The sequence below is a fragment of the Chelonia mydas genome, chromosome 11 (assembly GCF_015237465.2).
Source record: "Chelonia mydas isolate rCheMyd1 chromosome 11, rCheMyd1.pri.v2, whole genome shotgun sequence".
Lineage (NCBI taxonomy): Eukaryota > Metazoa > Chordata > Testudines > Cheloniidae > Chelonia > Chelonia mydas.
This window is the reverse complement of record NC_051251.2, coordinates 43,676,351-43,689,968: the sequence shown is the minus strand read 5'-3', so window position 1 is coordinate 43,689,968 and position 13,618 is coordinate 43,676,351. Positions and strand designations below refer to the sequence as shown.

Sequence of the window (13,618 nt, the reverse complement as noted above, 5' to 3'; positions counted from 1 at the left end):
AGACTAACCAAGTGCCACTATAAACTCTTGAAGTGATAACTCTAGTGAATAGGTTAGAGAGCAAGAGCAAGATCATTAGTGGACGCACTTTAAACTGCGCCACTTGGATAAACTAGTAGTAGGTTAAGTTATCTATTGTGTATGGAAGTATAGGTAAAAATATAGTACTAGTAAAATTTACTTCAGCTGCTAAAAAAAATCCCAGAATTATGAAAACAAAGTTGATGTGTGTCTCACCTGCAGGTGGAAAACGGAGCAAACTGGACACCTTTTTCTTTGCATTCTCTCACTATTCTTTCCTTTACATTCCTGCAGAGGTCTATAACCCTGTAACAGAATATATAGTTAAAAAAAATAAAACAAATTTAAAACATTTCCTATGCAGCACTCTATGCACTAATTTGCCTTCAATTAGCAATATTCCCTTTTTATTACATTTATGCCTCTAGTTTAAAACTCACATACAACTACAACAATCTTCCTCACTAGTCCAAAACAATACACTTTAATAATCAGTTTAGGTTTGGTTTCATTTAAAAAAAAAAAAGCATAAGAAAAAATAATGCCCATCAGACCTCTATAAAAATAGAGCTATTCCTCTTCTGGGCATCTATTGGGTGACAAGTTTATAATTTTGATTGTACATGTTAGCTCCTGAGACTCTACTGTTTTTTCAGAGGACATAAGAGAGCACTGTACTATCAGTGAAGAGGAATGTGTTGGATATTTTCTTCTGAGCTGAAGTGGGGCAAAGGTGTTTGGCACAGTAGCTTAGAAAACAATTCAAAATAGAAGCATGTACATGTACACTATGCAATACAACATCCTTTTGATATGTTGCAAGGTTGAGATAGAAGAAATTCCTCCAGATGTTGAAGGTGTGTATTAATTTACCAGCTAGAATCTTATTAAAATTATAATTTGGCACTAAACTATTAAAATAAGTCATAAAACCAGTGATATTTATTTAATTTTATTACTGCATTTCTCTGGGACTGATCCAGGTGCATTCAAAACTTTGAAACACAGTTTGAAAGGTGGGTTTTTTCATTTAATTTAAACCACTCCAGGTAGGCTCTCACACAGAACTAGAGAAATGCTATTTAACAATTGTTTAAGTTTAGAAGTTTTATACAGATCTGTATTTGGAAAAAAACATTTGGATTTGGAGGGAGGAACGTTTGAAATTAAAATAATTTTCCTCAAAATGTCTATCAGCTAATCTACAGTGACACGCTGGTAGAGACTCTGAAGGAAGGTACAGGCCCCAAAGCAAAATCCGGAAATGAGTTAGTAAGTGAGCAGAACGAGTGAAAAATAGGTTTGAATCAACAGATGTAAAAACCTGTTCACTCTGCTCTGCTCACCAAACTGTAAAGGGGAAAACGAGAAAAGTCTAACTCAAGTGACTGGATACTTTGACACTAGCTGAAAATTAAATTTCTATAAGGAAGATAATAATTAACTAAATTTCAGTTGTTTTAAAATCCTTCATGCCACCGACACATTTTAGAGAAGGAAACAGCAACCTCTAAAACAAGGACTGAAACAGTGTTATAGTAGCTGCTAAATCCAAGAACCAGGATGCTGGGTTTGTTGGGATTCTGAACACACGCAAGTCATTTCAAACTTAATTTCCTATCAACTCTATAATCATAAGCTATCAGGGGACCAAAACTGATAAGAATCTGTTTAACGTGTGGGGTAAACAGGAATTTTAAAAAAAGAAAATGTACAGAGCAAATAGGTTACATAGCACTTGAGATCTCCAGAATTTGACCTATTTAAATATGTTTAGGACTTGATTCTCAGTTGTGGCGGAGAGCTGAGGTGAAGCTTAGAATAGAGAGATAATAATACTGGGGGCATCTGCACTGAGCTAAATGTAAATGTAATTTGAATCAGCTGCCCAAGGGGATATCTGGCAGCCAAGGATCAGCAGAGTCTAAGGACATCCTAGCCATGCTCCCTGGTTGGGCTGTAGGAAGGGGTGGTCTCCCCTGTGCAGGGGAACTCCAGCTAGCCAAACTGGCTTCAAGGCCATTTTGCGCTGCCCCATTGCAGGGGAAGAGCTGGTATATAAACCTTAAACCACATGATTGTTTAAGATTAGGTAATACAAAATGAAGCCTACTTCCTTCCCCTGCTGGCTAGCTCATTCTCTGCAAGCATCTTACTCACAATTCTATCCCTGCTTAGCCAAGTACAACTTTAGAAAAGCAGCAAGCAAGAAGGGGAGATGCTGAGCATCTGCCTGCCACCAAGTGACTGAGATAGCAGTTTTTCATGCTGGTTTTAAAATACGGGACATGTCCTCTCCAAATCTGGACTACCACCAGATATGCTGGCACTTTTCCACCACTCCCAACAAAGGGATCCATGCAGAGAGCAAGGTTTCATGATGCCTTAGATCAAGATATCTCGTGTGCTCCTGTGGGAGCAGAGAAGAGGCATATACCTGGATGGCTATTCAAAGAGAACAAGTAGAGAAGTCAGGCAGCTAAAAAGAGTAAGCTGCTACTGTGCTCATCAACTTCAACCTCTGCTAAGAATTGCTTCTGCAGTAAAGGCAGATGCACAGCTGGTACTGTTGTACTGTACCATACCACAACCCCAAAAGAGATCTTACATCCACAGGAAGGGAGCTCACCCAACAAGTTGGGAAACATTTAGCTCCTTCAGGAATTCTTCACAACACTACATAGTTTTAATAATTTAAACTGTAAAATCATCAAGTGTCATCAGCTCATTCACTCAACCTCTTAAGAATGATTTTTCAAAGAGCAGTTTAAAGACCAGAATTGTCACATTGCAAACCCACAATAAAAAAAAAAAGTTACAATCCTAAGCAAGCAACATAAGCATATTGTAAAGTATTTATTCTGCATGGAATGGTTATGTATATGAAGTTTGAAACAGAATATGGCTCTGATTCTACATTTTACTTTTAACATTTCATTAATTTTTCCAGCCCAGTGCCACTTCTAATTCAACAGTACCAAAAGGGACTACACTTCTGACCACAGAATTCATATAATTCATGCTTCACAATGGCTCAGAAGTACACATTAACATAGCTTGGCATGTTTTCGTGCTTAAGTAAATATAACTGTTTATTCTTTATGTTTTATGTATACACACTTTCAAATTCCTATCAATGTCTCAAACCAAAGAAAAAAATGCTCAAACACAAACTGAATAGATATTCATTACAAGATAACTAAGTTTTAATAGAAGTTTTGAACAAAAGACTACTACAATTATTTTACCTATCCCAGGGAACAGAAGTCTCAAACGATTCTCCTATTACATAGTAATCCAGGCCCAGGTCCTATTAAAGAACAAAAAGAAAGGAAAGGACCAGTGAATTAGTGTCCTAATTAATGTACATCTTTAGCTTCAGGATTCCAATTTACTTTAGGCAGCTGCTAGACTGAGAATCACTGTTTTGTGTGATTTTTACCTCGAAGACAGATTTGGCAATCTACACTTATAAGATTTACATATCTCAAAAATCAAAGAATATATATACTGGGACCAAACCTAAGTTTTAAATATTAGGAACAATGCTGAAAGGGACTGGTAGTGGGATGCAAAGCTTTTCATTTTTCGGCAAATAGTACAAATCTGACCCTAACGGATAGCTACCAAACATTGTTACCACAGACGCATGTTTAATAATCTATGTTAAACACCTGGGGGATTGTTCCTGCCTCTTAGTGAAGAAGTATTTATATCACAAAAACCGCCACTATTCACAAAAGCATACTTCTTGTCTGTCTCAACAGTGGCTGACTGAATGGGTATGGAAACAATCAGCCACCTTCCCCATGCTTAGAAATGGTTCCTTCAGTTTATAACTTCACAAAGTTGCCAGTACCTGTGCTGTATCTGTTTAGTGGTTAGAAGACTTCAATTTTCCCAGACTATCAATCCAGCAGCTTTTACAGCATCATATTAAGTAAAACAGATTTTTAAAATAGTCATATGTATATCTGTCTACAATCATAACTTTCAAATGGATTACTTGCAGTGTTATCAGGTAACATTGTTTTTGTAAACATTACATTTCAGCAACACTATTCAGATATGTTAGCAAACTTAAGTGATTACTCAATAACTCAAGGAGACTATTAACATGTTTAAAGTTAAGCACCAGCATAAATCTTTGGAGGATTGAGGCATAACATAGTTTCACTATCAAAACCAATCACACAAGTATATGTATCAGTTTCCTAAAGATGACACCATTCAGAAAAACAGGTTACAAACTACAATTTTGCAATGAACCTGAAATACCAAAAAAGCCACCAAAATTATATGCTAAGTAAAAAGATAGGCTTTTATGTACTCTTCGGAGAATAAAATAATGAATTCTGAGATAAAACACCACTGCAAACAAACAAGAAACTTTTCACAGTAATAAATCTAATGGCAAAATAACTGAGAAACAAGTAAAATACTTGAGTAATTTTAAAAGAATTTGAATCTTTAAGTGTGTTGAAAGCCATTAGGATATCTGAAAATAAGTGCACTGGTTCTTCAAATCAGATGTACTATACAATTTTGAACAGCCTGCATCTGAGACTTTAAGAGACCACAGGATGTAAAGAAAAAATGTGACTAGAGTATAAAAACATAATAAAAAAAATCACAAATACATAGCACTCACTCACGGAATACAAAAATAAATCTGAATCAAGATTCAATGGAAGAAATATGATTTTATTAGATACCACCTTCCCTTTTTGCCCAAGACAAGAAAGTTAGCAACGAAGTGAACATAATGATAAAACTAAGTGATGCTACCATAGAATCAGACTAACAGTTGGACAACAATTGGCAAGGAAACAGTATTCCTTTGGTAGACTCAAATCAATAAAAAAGTTTAGAGAGAGAAATCAAGTGGGCCAACTCCATGAGAGAAGGGCCTAGAAGGGAAATTGCCATAAAAATGAGAAAATACTACAGGAGTCGAGAAAAAGGGATAGAAATGCCTAAGAGATAAACAGTCAAGACTACTTAGAGGTCATAATTTAACGTGGTCTAATGAAGTCCAAAAAAGCAAAAAACAAAACAAAAACCCACCAAACAAATAAGACAACCCCCAACCTGCCAGTTAGTAAAAAGAAATGATTACCTTCAAAAATTAAATGTGAAAAGTGGGATCAGGACTGAAAGTGATTGAAAGTATTACTGGAGAGATATAAAGAAAGCCAAGAGAAATATTCTCCAATTAGGTCTTTGAAAAAGGAAGACAGACTAGAAGCAAGAACAACTAGATAAAGAAGTGGGGAAGACAGAAGCAGCCCATCTGTGACTATTCTAAAAGCTTCAGAACGTTTACCACCAGAAAGATATTCACAATAGATGTCCTATGAAGTTTAAGAGTTGTTATTGACTGGACAACAATGTGAGAATAGGGCTGATTAAGTGTCATTATTCACCACATTATAAACAGAAGAAAGGACAAATGAAAGGATGAACTAAAATGCTGATAAAGTAAAAGTGGACTAAATTCATGTTGATTCAAGTATATATTATAGTATATATTTTTTGATATAAAGATTGCACATTTTATATTATGCACACCGAAACCAACATTATAAAATGTTAAGTCTACCATAAAGATTATGGGATACAATATCACAAATGGGAAACAATGTTACACGGTACAAGTGTGTTTGCAATTTTGAAACCATGGAATCATAATGTAGAGGAAAACTATTCCCAAAATGCTGGTGCAATTTACTAGCCATTTTGTGAAGAAGGCTCAGAGACTGCTCATAATTCTGAATGGGAAACTTGAGACACACGTATTTGAAACTTATTTTTTTAAATCTCTGAATCATTGTATTTTAGGCATTTCTACTAGAACCATGGCTGAGTATTTGAACACCCACAATATTTAGTATTTTGTCCAGCTGTATACCTTCAAACATATGCACAGCTCTGAGTAACAACAGCAGCTATACATGTGTATCCAAGGCCAGATACTGGCTCATCATATTGAATTATTGGCAATGTGAATAGAAAAAGAGGATTATAAAATATCCTAATCTTTAAACATGGAGTATATCTTGTCTAAGGAGTTCTCTTGTGGCTTACAAAGAAGTTTCCTGCACTTGTGTCACATGAACACACTGATTCCTGGTCTTATTCCCCAGCCCAGAGTTCTATCGAAGATAGGAACTTAACTGCTCGGAAGAGCGCCATGCACTGTTTAAGTGACTCCTTTGGAGAAACAAGGAGTGGCAGCAATAAGCCATGGAGAAAGTCCATCTTGTCATCCCAGCTGAAAGAATGCTGGCTATAACATGGGACCTTAGTCAAGTAGTTTATAGTGGAGGTAATGAGATAGATCCTCCAGGAAGCAGATGACCTCCTTGAGAAATGCAAACAAAAAAGTGCATTTCTATGGTGGAAAGACCTGCCAAATTACTGGTGTGCATATGCATCAAATAATTATTGCTGACTGGTTAGTATTACAGCAGCTCCCGGAGGCTCCAACCAAGATTCGGGCCCCATTGTGTTAGACACCATAGAAACAGCCCCTGCCTCTAAGAGCTTACCATTTAAACAAACAAGACAAAGGGTAGTAGAAAGGATGCATTCATCCCCATTTTATAGATGGAGAACTGAAGCACAGAGAAATTAAGTGACTTGCCCAAAGTCATACAGAAAGTCAGAAGCTTGAAACTGAACGTAGATCTCTCTAGTCCCAATCCAGAGACTTAACCACACAAAGTCTTCCTTCCTTGCTGAATAATTGCCTTTTAAACACGCTTAAGTCCTACAATTAAAAACAGCATTGAGTACTGAGTTTGTAGATTGGAGCCAGGAACTCCTGGGTGCTAATCCTGATTCTGTCACTTACTCAGTTTGTAGCCTGAGGAAAGTCACTTATGGCCTAATTTTCAGAGGTAAAGGGCAACTGCATCTCCCAAAAGGTCAGTGGGACACCTGGATGTTTAGCACCTCTAAAGATCAGTCCATTAGGATTTACAATTCAATTTCTTTATCTGTCTGGAAAAAAACTTGCCATAAAAGGGGGTGCAAATTAATGTTTGTACAGTTTATTAAAAGTGAAAACCACAAATAAATGCCAAATTTATGTACATGCAGTATTGTTGTAGCTGTGCTGGTCCTAGAATATTAGGAAGAGAGAGAAGGTGGGTGAGGTAATATCTTTTATGGGACCAACTTCTGTTGGTGAGAGAAGCTTTTGAGCTTACACAGGACTCTTCTTCAGGTCTTGGAAACTAACTGAAAGGGCCCTACCAAATTCATGGCCATGAAAAACACGTCATGGACCATGAAATCTGGTCTCCCCCTGTGAAATCTGGTCTTGTGTGTGTTTTTACCTATACTATACAGATTTCACAGGGGAAACCAGCATTTCTCAAACTGGGGGTCCTGACCCAAAAGGGAGTTGCAGGGGAGGTTGCAGTATTGCCACCCTTACTTTTGCGCTGCTGCATTCAGAGCTGGGTGGCCGGAGAGTGGCAGCTGCTGACTGAGGGCCCAGCTCTGCAAGCAGCAGCACAGAAGTAAGGGTGTCAATACCATACCACGCCATCCTTACTTCTGTGCTGCTGCTGGCAGCGAGACTGCCTTCAGAGCTGGACTCCCAGCCAGCAGCTGCTGCTCTCCAGCTGCCAAGCTCTGAAGGCAGAGCTGCTGCCAGCAGCAGCGCAGAAGTAAGGGTAGCAGTACCACAACCCCCTACAATAACCATGCAACCCCCTCAACACCGTTTTTTGGGTCAGGACCCCTACAATTACAACACCGTGAAATTTTAGATTTAAATAGCTGAAATAATGAAATTTACGATTTTAAAAATCCTACGACTGTTAAATTGACCAAAATGGACCGTGAATTTGGTAGGACCCTGGTCATTGCTAAATACAAGGTGGAACACATTTCAAGTAGTTAGCACATTTCAAGGGACCATTTAGAGTGAAGTTTCCCATGAACACACAGAGTCATAAGGAGGAAAGGAAGGGGGTGGGGAACCAACTTGAGGGTGGGGGGTTGTTCATGGGTTACAGATTGTTGTAATAAGCCCTAAATCCAGTGTCTCTATTCATTCCATGATTTAAAAAGATAGGCCTGTGAGCTTAAATTCATTAAACTTTGGCAGCCATTAAAAAAGTATTGTGCAGGTTTCCTTTGAGGAAGGGGACTGAGAGGTCAGATACGGAGTGATTGCTTTGTGAAAAAAAAAAAAAAAGTGTTCACTTACACATGATCTGATGTTTTTATCTTTTATCATGCTCCTGTGTGAATTCATTTGAGAGCGCAGTGATTGTCTGGTTTCACCCACATAGTTCCTCTTGGGACATTTAGTGCACTGGATGAGGTCCACTGCATGTTGTGATAGGCATGTGTCTAGCAAAACTTTGCCAGACACTAAAAATCATGGATTTTTACCTTATTTAGTTAGCAGTGACATACTGAGTTAGTTTCCCAGAAGCTGAAGAAGAGCTCTGTATAAGCTCGAAAGCTTGTCTCTCTCATTAACAGAAGCTTGTCCAATAAAAGACAACTTCTAAATTTAAGTACATGTAAAAAAAGGCACAGCCCCAACAGAGAGTTTTGATTAATCTTTTCAAGTCTAAAGAAAGTTTGCATAAAGAATTTGAAAAAAAATCTTTATGGTTTCTATATGATTCGTAGGGTACGGAAATAGTCATACCAGAGCAGCAGAGAATAAAAGAGTGACCTACCCGAAGATAAGCGATGACAAATGTCAGCATGTAACCTCTCTGTCCATTATCTTCTCCAGCTGCCAGACCACTGCAATTGATGACAGTTGTTTATTAACATGGATCTCAAGTGAACTGTTTTTCACAGCTTTCCAATAAAAATAATAAAATACTTTGGGTCAAGAAATTTATATACAAATAGATCAGCAACAACTTCAACTTGAAACGGTTTCCAGTTTAAACCAGAGTTAAAATTTGTTTCAGGTCACCACACCTAGCAGAAATCCTCCTATTTTTTAAAAACAGTGTTTTATCCCTGGTTGTTGAAAGGCCCACACGAAGAAGAGGAACTGATCATACAGACCGGGTAAACAGTGAAACTCGCTATACATGGAATAGTTATGTACAAAATTAACAACCTGGGGCGGGGGGGAGTATTTCTCAGTGATGCTAAGCATAGACATTACTTGTAAAAATCGTAGGTAAAAAATTCTATCAGAAGTGTGATTTTTTTTTAATGTGACTGAATCTTTTAGAAGAGAGTAAACTGCTAGTGTTAAAAATGTGTCCACTACACACTTTTAAATCTATTTTATTTGTAAAACTCGAAATTTCGTCTTATTTTAAGTTGGATACAGAATTTGGGTAATCAAGATGATAGTCTAAAAAGTTTAATATTAAAAATTATATATGTAAATCTAAAACTATCAAAAGGTATGTATTCTTACTAGATGTTTGTACAGGGTCTAGAACAATGGGGCCCAAACCATCATTGGGGCCTTTGGCTGCCACTATAATACAAGTTATTACTACTAATCATGCAATTGTCATGACTTCCAGGTAAGGAGGTTTCAACCTGGAATTAAGGTTGAAAGACCCGATGATTAATTCAGGATAACGTATTACAGAGATTGTACAATTATCCCGAAGTCGAGCACTATAATCCCAGGAAATTCAGAGTTAAGATTCAACAAAAGAAATGCAAACATATAGGGAAGTGCACAGTTAGCACACCAGAACTCTGTCTCATAACAATAACAATACCATGTAATAAAACATAATTATGATTAGCGTGTACAATAGACTATATTAAGCAGATTTTAAAAGACAATAGGTTTTTTTTTTTCTCATTTTTTCCTCTCCATGTCACGAAGGCAGCACTAAAGTTGTTGGATGCCTTCATTGTGCATTTCCACATCTTGACATGTTTGTCTTTCAAATTAAGCTTAAACTCTGGATTTCCTGCATTTTCATAGATTTTTTCAGGGCAGAAGGAACCATTATATCATATAGTCTGGCCCCCAAATTGTGTTTGACTGAAGTGCATCATCCAGAAAGCCTTCTAATCTTGATTTGAAGATATCATGAGATGAAGAATCCATCATTGCATTTAGTAGTTTGTTCCAAGTGTCATTCAACCTCACCATTAAAAATCTGTGCCTTATTTCTAATTGGAATTTATCTGGCTTTAGCTTCCAGCCATTGATTCTGGTTATGCCTTTCTCTGCTAGACTAAAGAGACCTTGGGCACCTAGTATGTTCTCCCCACAAAATTAATGATACATTGTAATCAAGTAATCTCTCAATCTTCTATCTGACAAGATTAACAGACAGACCTCTACGTTTCTCACTGTAAGGCATTTTCTCCAACCTTCAAATAGTTTTTGTGGTTCTTTTCCGCACTCATTCCAATATTTCGATATCCTTTTAAAAATGTGGGAACCAGAACTGGACACAGCATTCTAGTGTATGTATCATCAGTGTAATATACAAAGGTAAAAACCACTTTCCTACTCCCCTGATTATACATCCAACTATTTCATTAGCCCTTTTAACCACAGCATTGCTCTGGGAGCTCTCGTCCATTATGTCCCCTAAATCCTTTTCAAAATCAGTGCTATCCAGGATGCATTACCCAATTATGTAAGCATGACCTTCCTTCTTTGTTCCTAGATGTAAGACTTCAAAATTTGGTTATTTTAAAATACATTTTGTTTGACTGGACCTAGCTTAACTAAGCAATCCAGATCACACTGTATGACTACCTTGTCCGCAGTTATAATGCTTGTTGGGTTTTTTTGAATAATTACACCATTAACTTACAAAATTATATTAAATTGAAGGTATCGAGGAATTTCTTTCTTCCTTTTTTTTTTTTAAGATTAAAAACTACATACATGAGCAGTTAACAAAAAATGAAGAGAGAGCGTTACTATGTGATATTTATAATTATCTGAACACATGTAATATCAGTTTGAAATCTTTTTGGGCCAGATTCACCAGTGTGCTCTGCCTGCTTTACTCCAGTCTGGAGCAGCATAAAAGTCAGTTTCTACCAGCTCCTGTTCTCCCCCTCCCTCCATACAAACACAGTTTATCCCTCGATAAAATGCCATCCAAACTCTCCCAGTTTCCTCAGTTTGTGCCTGTCCTTCCCTTCCTTCCTGTTCTCCCTCTTGAATAGGTCTGGTGCAATGGACAGATTTGGAAAATAAACATTTAGGATTAATGGTTTTGCCATTCTTCGTAACTAAAAGTTTCTTCTCCAACAGGGGATTATGAACAACAATCTTCTACAAAGAATTCCAGTAAGAACTGTTTTCTTGAAAAATGGCTGCCCTCTCCTTTTATCATCAACTTAAATGGACCTAATTTTCAGAAAGTATTGAGCATTTGCCCTCTGAAAATCAAGCTCCCTTATGGTGTCTCAAAGTGAGCACACAAAAATGGAAGCACCCCATATTATTTGTATTACCATAGTGCCTAGGACTAGAACCTCATTGTGTTAAGACTCTGCACAAACAGAACAAAAAAAACCCACTGCCCTGCCCCACTTGTTAGTTTTGAAAACGTAGGCCTGAGTGTAAGATGTTCCTGATTCCTTTTCAATATTTTCTCACCAGAGGTTTATTAACCCCAACTTCTTTTCTGTATCAGTGCTACAACCACCAGCTTTAAGAACTGAACAAGAAAACCTAGAACGAAACAAGTCATAACACTGAGCTGGAGATGAAACAGCTTAAATCTTCATGATTCCATTTAAAAAAAAAAACTTCTACTTATCTATATTGTTCTTTGATAGACTCCACATGTGTCAAGAGAATATAAAAGGTTGACCATAGTTCCAAAGTTAAGAGGATTGCCATAAGAAGAGGTAAAAATTAAATGAAGTTAAGCTTTTCTTAGTAGATTCCACACAGTTCCTAGATAAAAAAATCCTCTAAATCAATCACCGGTGTTTCTAAAATAATTCACATTGAAAATGGAGAGTTCAAAGAACATTTTCCTCAAAACCAAAGGAATGCAGCCGGAAAATCTCAGAACAGCTTGTAAAACTTTAGCCTACTCTCCATATGTTTGACTAGATTAAACTACTAAATTTGGCTTTGCCTCTCCCCTACAGTCAATGGGATAATGTCCTCCTGAACACTCGCCTTGCTCTTCTCTCAATACACAAAAGGCATTCCATACAAACAGGAATATAAGGTAAGAGTTTTGGACAGGTGAACTTTGCTTTTCTGTTAATTTTAAGTTATTTTCCATAAGATTTATACTTCATTATATACTTTCTGCAGTCATGTAGTAAAAAGCTCACCAGTGTAAAGTAATGTGAAAAGCAAACAATCTCTCTAAACAGCATCAGTTAAAATAAAGATCTCTGCCTATTTGTTGTTGTTCACTTGGAGATTTAATAAAAAGTTAGGAATGTGAGTCTCAGTGATCAAATATGATAAAAAAAAGTTAGCAGCTTAACATCAATATTTCTTTAAGTGATCAATGACTTGACTAGCCCATTGCTGAACAGACTATGAAGCGAAAATGAGATTTAAATTTTAAGCCCTGAATGTAAAAAGATGCTTGAATCAGGTGCTTGAATCAAACTGCATTTACAACAAAACCTGACTCATTACCATCACTGCAATGTCCTTGATGCTACGTACTTTTGCTTCCTTAGATGTGAATGGGACTCAATTCCTGGTTGTTTTTTCCTAGACAAAAACGGACAAGATTTAACTGATCTCTTCTATGTTAATATTGAAATTTTAAGTGGTCATAGTTCTACGGGTTTTTTTTTTTTACATAATACTTCATTCAGCTCTGCTAGATCAATCAGTTTTTCATGATCAATCTTTCTATTAGATTTAGTTCAGACTGTTGCATAACTCCCTAGTTTCAGTTTTGTATGAGCCAAAAAACCTCAAATTCTGATTGGCTAAAAATTACTGGGTTTGACCATTACAAAACTGCTGAATCTTGGTGCTTCTGTAGCTAAATAGCTTAAGGTTGCTAGCGTAACAAAACAACACTGATTGCTAGTTTCAGGAAAACTTCTCTCTGATACCGAGAAAACAAAGATTCAGCAACAGGTTTATAGGAACCTTTTGACATATCAAACCTGAGAGTCAGAATAAAAATCTGGCAACATTTGAGGTTTCTCACGTTCTAGTTTTAGACTGAAGATTTCCTCTCGGAGAAAGACCATATCTGTGTGTGTTTTGGATAACACCGAATACTGTTTGTGTTTAACAAATTATTATAACATTCTTGAATCAGATCATGTTTGTTCTAGGGCTGTCAAGTGATTAAAAAAATGAATCACGATTAATCGCACTGTTAAATAGAATATCATTTATTTAAATATTTTTGGGTATTTTCTACATTTTCAAATATATTGATTTAAATTACAACAGAATACAAAGTGTACAGTGCTCACTTTTGCTTTTTACAGTGCAAATATTTGTAATAAAAAAATATAAAGAAATAGTATTTTTCAATTAACCTAATAAAAAGGTTGCACTACAGTACTTGTATCATGAAAGTTGAGCTTTTAAAAATAGAATTGTGTACCAAAAAAACTGCATTCAAAAATAAAACAATGTAAAACTTTAGAGCTTACAAGTCAGTCCTAC

The 13,618-nt window shown here is 36.6% G+C and overlaps 1 protein-coding gene across 2 annotated transcripts in view; it reads right to left on the bottom strand.

Moving 5' to 3' along the window:
* Window positions 1–13,618, bottom strand: part of AGPS (alkylglycerone phosphate synthase) — a 161,874-nt gene that overhangs the window by 25,857 nt on the left and 122,399 nt on the right. The window contains exons 15-18 of one of the 2 annotated variants that reach the window (XM_043524751.1): window positions 12,650–12,697; window positions 8,730–8,799; window positions 3,270–3,331; window positions 238–327 (exon numbers count right to left, since the gene is read on the bottom strand). In XM_043524751.1, coding sequence (XP_043380686.1) covers window positions 238–327; window positions 3,270–3,331; window positions 8,730–8,799; window positions 12,650–12,697 — 270 coding nt within the window. The remainder of the gene's footprint in view (window positions 1–237; window positions 328–3,269; window positions 3,332–8,729; window positions 8,800–12,649; window positions 12,698–13,618) is intronic. The other variant, XM_037913198.2, reaches the window with a different exon arrangement.